This window comes from Zeugodacus cucurbitae, chromosome 2 (genome assembly GCF_028554725.1).
Source record: "Zeugodacus cucurbitae isolate PBARC_wt_2022May chromosome 2, idZeuCucr1.2, whole genome shotgun sequence".
Taxonomy (NCBI): domain Eukaryota; kingdom Metazoa; phylum Arthropoda; class Insecta; order Diptera; family Tephritidae; genus Zeugodacus; species Zeugodacus cucurbitae.
This window is the reverse complement of record NC_071667.1, coordinates 73881883-73890414: the sequence shown is the minus strand read 5'-3', so window position 1 is coordinate 73890414 and position 8532 is coordinate 73881883. Positions and strand designations below refer to the sequence as shown.

General features: G+C 33.1%; 1 protein-coding gene across 1 annotated transcript in view; it reads right to left on the bottom strand.

Annotated features, from left to right (window-relative positions):
* Positions 1–606: 606 nt before the first annotated feature.
* The window catches only part of LOC128922927 (cadherin-99C-like), a 42046-nt gene continuing 34120 nt past the window's right edge, over positions 607–8532 (bottom strand). The window contains exons 5-6 of the mRNA XM_054235328.1: positions 3043–3222; positions 607–1095 (exon numbers count right to left, since the gene is read on the bottom strand). Coding sequence (XP_054091303.1) covers positions 1036–1095; positions 3043–3222 — 240 coding nt within the window. The 3' untranslated portion in view covers positions 607–1035. The remainder of the gene's footprint in view (positions 1096–3042; positions 3223–8532) is intronic.

Sequence of the window (8532 nt, the reverse complement as noted above, 5' to 3'; positions counted from 1 at the left end):
AATGGAAAAATTCTACCAAGATGGAAAGCAATTAAGGAATGTTTCATTATAAATATCCCCACAATGTATATTTCTAATACTAAATATCTGTAAGTACTATATAGCATTGAGGGTACATCCCATAAGTACATAAAAATATATTCGTTTAATGTGTAATGGACTATAATCGTTTTCTTTTGATTGTGGTGACAGATTTACTAATCGACATTAATGATGTGCAACAGATTTGCTCCTCAGGTACTTACCTGATATACTATCTAATGCCTTATGCATCAACACCTCTCATATCTGTCGATGAGAGTTTTGAGCACACCAAAAACAAAAACGTGTTTCTCATTAGACTTTCTTTAAATTTATGTTTCATATATAAACTCGACTCTTTAAACTTTACAACTTTATTTTTTTTTGGCTCAAACATGAAAAAGTAGCTTATTTCGACAATCTAGTACTGATAACTATCCTATTTTAGCTCTGTTTTCAATTAACTCACCATTTCTTTAATTTTTTCCCAATACTCAATTTCTTAAATAAGTATCCACAGTTAATAAAATAACCACAAAATATATTTTAAAAGAATTTAATCTTTATTCAATATTCAAAAGTTATATCGACAGATTATAGTAAATTAAAAAAGCTAAATTTGAATATATGGTATATACTCGTGTATAGATATTGTATGAGATTCTAAAAAAATACTTGTAATGTGTTGCATGAGCCATCCGTAAAGAATTTTGTAACGCGTGCAGTGTTTTTCGCGTCCTAGGCATTTCAATTCTATATTCTCATCATAATTAGCAGCACCGCTCAATGAACCGTATGGACCGAAACCAACAATGAAGATTCTGAAAATATACTTTTTGATTTTAATTACACATACACTTACCCGTTAGAAAAGCCAACTGCACTATATCAGGAACTTTAATTTCCTGTTTATGCTCGCCCAACAACCGCTGGTCGTAGCACTCAATGAACTCGATGGCAAACAGAAGAACGCCGAGGTGCTAATAGCACCTGGTTACACCAGCGGCCAAATATTTACGGAGGCCTTATGGATTTATGCACCTTCTCGTAATCCAGCGGTTTAGCGGCAGTCACCTGCGAATATAAATATATAGCTTTGTTTTTGTTATTTTTTTCATAAATAGTGTGGTGATATCTGTATTAGAGGCTGGCGAATCAAGAATCTATTAATCTTTATGTTTGAATTGTTTTGCACAGAGCATATATTTACTTTCGGTTTAATAAAAATTTCTTTGTATATATAAGTAATTTTGGTCTGCAATTTGATGGATTGCATCGATTACTGACTATGAATGACAGTGGAAGATCAACATATATACATACATATACGAGTATACATTGGTTCAGGCAGCTTTGCCATATGCAGCAGCATAAGCCAAACAACAATGCTCATATTGTATATCAGAGTTGTAGATAAATTTGCCAATTGATTGAGGCCATCAACGCAACATGACGCTGCAAAGGTATGAGTATACCTTATATACAACATTTTTTCTGGTATTTTTATATGTTGCTGTAGTTGTTATTGTTCAGTTTGGCATTTTGCGATTTGTTCGAGTATTCATCGATACAAATGTGACAAGATTTATTGCCTGCATTTACATGGCATATTACCCACCACAGTGCTGCAGTTGGTGCTTATCTCCGATGGGTATGGTTTTTAGTTCCAATATGCTTTTAGTTCAATATGCTTTTAGTATTGGAAATATTTGAAATATTTTTATTTTCTTCTTATTTCATTGCAAATTCATGGAGTTGATTTGATTTTGAAATGTCAAGATTGATTCTGAGACAATATCCATTAGTCTTTAATTGTCTCAAATACCATCTATTGAATTGAAATGGACTATGGATTTATTTCTATCTACTACATCCAAATATTTATGAAGGGCAGCACAAACTTGAATTTTTAAATGTATTTCTATCGCAGCGCCCCCTATCAACTAATATACTATTATTTGGTATATAATTGATCTCTAATCAATGAAATATTCTTGTAACATTTTTTGTCTCAATATAGATATAGCGATATAGATGAAGATAGCAAGGATATATAATGAAGAGAATGATCCGGTGTTCCTTAGATGGATGATAAGACGATTTAGATTATGAAACAATTCTTTTGATAATTTCATTTTAAAAATTTCATAGAAATTTATATCTATAGAAAAACGGTTCAATAAAATATGACAATATTAGAGTTGATTCTTGTGGTTTGATAAACTTCTCTTCGGTCTAGATGATCATATAGTGGACGTAAGAATGCTTTTGTGAATGAAAACTAAAATGATTTTGAATGACCGTAGGATAAATTTGATTGAGGGGCCATTCGAGATCACAGTCGACTGATTTGCAACCGTTACAAGCCAGTGAAAATAATATGAAAGTTGTTTGAACTGAGTTTCGAAATGCTTCCATATCCAAAATATTCTCATCTCATGTCTTCAGCACCATTTGTCTGTTATCACATCTCAAGAGTTTTGTGGCTTGAAAGAAAAACTAACTACAGTAAAGAGATAATTCTCGGATACTGATATCAATTGGAAGCAAGAGAAGAATTGTACTATCAAAATTAGATCGAGATGGAAGATCGCTTTGATCGCTGTATCGGCCTCGATGTGTACTATTTATATTGAATAATAAGTCTTTCTTTAGAACGATGCACATGTTTCACATTACATCCTTTGCTCCATATATATCGCTTCATGTGTCATCCTAACCTCACTAATGTCAATAATGTAAGAGTCTGTTACAAATTCTTCTTAAGAAGACTTTAAATATGCAAGAAGGAATCTTCAATGCGTTATTGGCACAATTTAACTAACCTAACCTAGGTTTTTATATATATATACATACATATATACTGTATGAGTGTATATTAAATTAAAAATTCATAGCACGCATATAAATACACATCTCAACAAGTCTATGCTTCTTTAAAAAGCAACTAGAATAACTATATATATAACTAGGTATATTGATTTGCACATCCGATTTGTATAATTTCCCAACACTACTCACCTGCCCTTGATGTGGAAAGGAAATTGCAAATGTACCATGACCATCGGCAATTGTCATTGTCTCATCTTCCGTTGTGTTTGTGTTGCCTTCCATAATAAAATACTCGATGAGTCCATTAACACCGGCATCCTTGTCCAGCGCTTGAATGTTACGGAAGATCGTTGTGCCAACGGGAGTGCTCTGCAAAGAAACGAACAAAAAACAACAACAAAGTTAATGAAAGGGATTAAAAGAAAAACATTTAAAAAATATGTATATTAGAAAAAAACAATAAAAACAAATATGCATATGTTGGTGTTAGTGCAAAGGGAAAAATTCTCTGGCACATAAAAGAGATTGTACTTAAGAAAACACAACGAGATGCTGACAGGAAAATGTCTAAAAATGGTAAAGTGATTGTTGTACACATGCCACAGCAGCACCAGCAACATTAAACAACAACAAGTACAGCAACAACAAGAGCAACATATATAAATGTTGCTCAAGCCTTATGACGCAGTGGCGCACAAGTTGAAGACATTACTATGCATTGCAGGTGGAGCAGTTGTAGGAAAATTACATGTTGCCATTGCAGCAATTAACATAAATTGACTCGCGGCTTGAATGGCAAGTGAAATGTGTTGTGCGTGGCTGGCTATATTTGTAAACGAGAGCAGTGCAGCGCAGAATAGAAGTAAACGGAGGTTAAGCGCAAACGATTTGTGGACTGCAGAGCGGTGCGAAGAGTTGTAAATACTTAAGTGTTGAGTATAAATATTGAGTTTTTGCGGTGGCAATGAAGTTAGTGGAGGTATGGTGTTTGCGGAAGCTATATATGTATACATATGTATGTCTCATGCTTTTAAAGAAACTAACGAATTCTATTATAAGTACGAGGACGGCCTAATAAATATGCCAATTTTTAATGACTTTGAGTATGTATCAACATTGCCCGAGCAGACATACGAACCTACAAAAAGTTTGAAATCAATTAGGACAGAGCTGGAAATAAGTTGAATATTCCAAAATAGTGTCAACGAAAAGAACTATTTGCTAGAATACGCCTCTAAGAAAGTAAAAATTGATTTCTGCAGATAGATTGAGACTCAGATAAACATTTTTGGTAAATATTTTTTTTTTTTGTCCATTCCATTTTTTAAATTAATAAGAAGAGGAAAAAATATTCCTATATTCCTATTCCCTAAGACTCGCGTGGAAAAAGGTAAGAGCGAAAGAAAAAAGTTGACTAAGTTGACCTTCTAAGCGAACCGAATCGTCTTAAGCCCTTGAAAGGGGCTTACTACTTAGTCTTAGATGTCTTCTCGGAATATTTGTGTATGCAGTAATGTCAAGTGTTTGTTTTTATTTCAGATTTTTTACAATAAAACTACTTAAATATGTATGTGTGTATGTATTAAAGCACTCTTCTATCGCCGCTGTCACATAAACTGCTTACTTGAACCCATTTCTAGCCGCAGGCATTAAAAATAAAGTAAATGTCTTTAAGAAAGGCAAAAGTAAAGAGAATACCAATCGTACAACACAACAACAACATGTTGCTTCTGGTGTTAGCAGCGACAGGACTTAATTGGCTCCGAATCGTGGCACAGTTTCCGAGAACCACATAGAAATATTGAAAAAAAGCAACAAATTTTCAAATAAAAAATAAAAAATAACAAAAAAAGAACAAATTTCATCTCTGGGGATGTTTTGCAGTTTGAGTTTGCTTGCTCAACTTACGCACATAAGCTCACACTCACGCGATTACACTTGCAACCAGCATCCGCTCTGCGCTGTCACCGGCTTTGTTAGGGCAACAACATAGCTTCGATTTGGTGTTTTGTCACTGTGCCACTTTGTTGTTGTTGTTGTGTGTTGGTAATATGCGTATCGTCGCTGCATTGTTGTTGTTACTGTTGTCGCCGTTGTGGCACGCCACAACAAAATAGTAGCAATAGTGACAACAGCAACAACATCAGTGGCAATAAAAACGCCAATCGCAGCAACATCGTCAGCAACGACAGGCGGACAGACAGAATTGACAATTTCACCGCGACCACATTTGGTGCGTGTTGTTTATTTATGTATTTATTAATTGGAATCTTGTGACGCAACAACACACACATATATACACCTATTGTTGTTGTTGTTTGACTTTTTTGCCTTCATGGTTGCTCAAATTTTGGTTGTTTGTCCGCTGCCTTTGTCTGTCTGCAGTTTACTTTTTATTCCGCTGTGGTTATTAGTGACTTATTTAACACACAATTAGCGAAACAAGTTTTGCTTTGATTCAATATTTGCAGTCCTCAGCCTCGCTATCACTCACTCGTACAGTTATCTTGCGCTATATTTGTAGACTTATCAGTGGGTTGTTAGAAGATTTTAATTGCCTTAATTAGCCGCATTAGTAGATTAAGGCCTATTACTGGGTTATTTTTTATGGAATGTTGCAAAAAATGCGGTGAATTTGTCATGTGAAGTTAACTAATTAGGTTAGTTGGTTTTATGGAGAAGTGCTTGTGGGCTTTACGTGGCGCGCAGAATACCAGTTTAAATACTAAAGAAGCTAAAATATTAATTTGTATCATATTTTAATCGTCATTTGAGGCATATAAAGGAATGCACTTGAACAAAAAAATAAATAATCTATCAAGAAATAGATTGAAAACTCCTCTAGTTGGGCTCTAAAATAAAAAAATCTTTAATATAATTATTAAAACACTTCACATTTCTTAAGATAAAGTTTCTAAGTTATATATTTGCTTTAAATAATGTCTTTATTTGACTGTATTGAATGATCTTAATCTGTTCCCGCTAATTTACATTTTTATTCAAAGTGTTATGTGTGGAATGCCACACTTCACACATGACCGCACGTGCTGCCGCAATCTTGTCGTGATAACCAAATCAGCAACTATCACACACACACTTAAAAGTGAGAATATATTAAGATATTTTCCATATTTATGTAAATGCACATGCAATGTTTACGGAAATCAAAGCTTTTGTGTTGGCAAGTTTGTTGCTTAAGTCTTTTGTACATGCAGCTGAAGGTTTTGTATTATTGTTTATACTTATACATACATATGTACATATTTATCTATCGCTGTTCCTAAATAACATATCTGCAATTCATGCATAAATTATATAAAACTCATTTCAACTCGTTTAAAAAAAATATTTGCAAAATAACCGGAGTTTCCACTCATGCTACATGTTGCAAATTTTTTTGTATAACCGGCGGCAACTTGCATTTATCTTAATAGTTCTTGCCACCGGATTAGTTACAAAATATTTGGCTTCAATAGTGATTTATACGAAAATTATATGTACAGGCTTCAAAATAACTCCAAATATATATATTGCGAATATTAAAACAAGAAAATCCGAAAACAAGCATAAAAAAATCAAAAAAAAAAAAAATAATGAAAAAATCCAAAAATTTAAAATCAAATGCTTTTTGGGTATCTTAGTTCACAGCGCTTGCCACAATTTTACTATTTTAATGTATTTATTATTACGTATTACAACTTCATAAAAAATTGTATCAAAAGAAGTATAGTCCATAGCAAATGTTTTCTCAGAAATTAAAAAAAAAAAATTAAAAAAATTAAAGATACACAAATCAGCATAAAAATTGGAGCCAATGTTATAATAATTACAGTATAGTTCTAAAAATGTCCAAAAATGCTAGCAGCTTCTGTTTATAGATGTAATACTAACGACTTTTGACACAAACAGTTGTACAGTCTCTTACAAATATTAGCACATTCATTAAGAATTATGTGTGTAATAATCATAAACCAATTGATAATCGAATTAATGCAGATGCATTAAAAATGCAATTTAAGCTTAGATTATTTCTTCTAAAGCTGCCAAAAGAGCTTAAAGTACAAAAATTAATACCAAAAGTCTTCTCAAGCAGACAAATAAATTTTAATTAGTTGTATTTTTCAGCGAAAACGAATGTGTTGTACACACTTGCCTAGTTTGTTGTTTTTGTTTAGTCTGGCATTTCATTTTTTAATTAATACTAACTGCCGCCAGTCGGTAGTTAACAACACCTCATAAAAAGATTAAAATAAGCACCGCTTACAAGATTGCTAATTTGAATTTTTACATACCATGGAGTATGTATAAAAATTAATAACAACTATGCGGAGTATGAAAAAATAATCTGAGTATTGCAACAACAACGCACAATATGGGAAACTAATACTTTTAGACGCAAGCGAAGCGAGTAACAGCAGCGCGTTAGTGAAACCCACACTCGAGAAGTTATAGTTAAACACTTGGAAATACTAAAAATACAGTTACTTGGCGCAAATTGATCTCAGATTGTAAATAATATTTACATTAGTTGTACCAAATGAAAGAAATTGCATTTTTTGTGATTTTTTTTTACCTTATTGGGTCCACATTGAACACTTTCTTAGAGCGTTTAAATTGGTTTCTTTGCTTTGACTAAGTTAAAGTGCCTAAAACATATAAAAACGGAATAATATTGAGAGAAAATCATAAACTGGGTAACTGTTGTGTGAATTGTTTACACAGGAAATGACTAAGCAGGTGGCAGCTCGAGTGGAGGCTAAAAACCAGAGTAATATGTATTATAAGAAACAAGCGAACTAAAAGTCACTATTTTGGTACCAAAGTATATTTGTTATTCACTTAAATGTTTATATGTACTTTTTGTGCGCTGCATGAGATGCACAATTCAAAGCTGGTGTGCATGTGTAGTCACGTGCATAGAATAAATAAAAAAAATTAAAATTCTCTAATGGATACCGCAGCGCATTTCAAGGTTAAAATTGAAAGTGTCTTAGGCAGCTACACTTTTTTATAAAAAATGTAGAAAATATACATAAAATAAACAAGTGCTTACAACCAGCAGGAGTTCAAGTGATATATAAATTTATTAACACTTTATAAGTGTGCTATGTAATATAAAAATGGAATAAGCTATAGGAAATGGAAGTTTATGAGAAATATATAAAAATAAAAATATTTTCCAATATTATAATATATAAATATATATGTAGCCATTGGCGCTAGTCGTTCGTGTAGACATGTTACGTGCCATGCGACATGCTTCATCAGCAACATAGCAACATGTTACTACGCTGGCTTCATTAAAACCAACATGTTACTAAGTATTTACGCCGACGACTAACTGCAGCAGCAACTACTCAAATCAACTTTAAAGTGCGCCAAATTGACAACTGTCCAAACGACGTACCGTTCGTTCGATGGACGGGCACTTAATTAATAAAAACACGCACAATATTGCGGTGATTTATATTTTGCATTTAGTTTTTGCCTATGAACTTTATTTACGTCGATGCGTATTTTGGTTTTCGTTTTTATTTATTTTCGTTTTTGACTGCTGTCCGTCGTCGGCGAACAACTTGTCTAGATAATTGATTGCTCTGGCTCTGTTGCTGGATTTCAGCGTTCCCGTGTTTTCAACATGATTTACTTGTTGTTTGGGATGGCAATTGACAGTTGCTA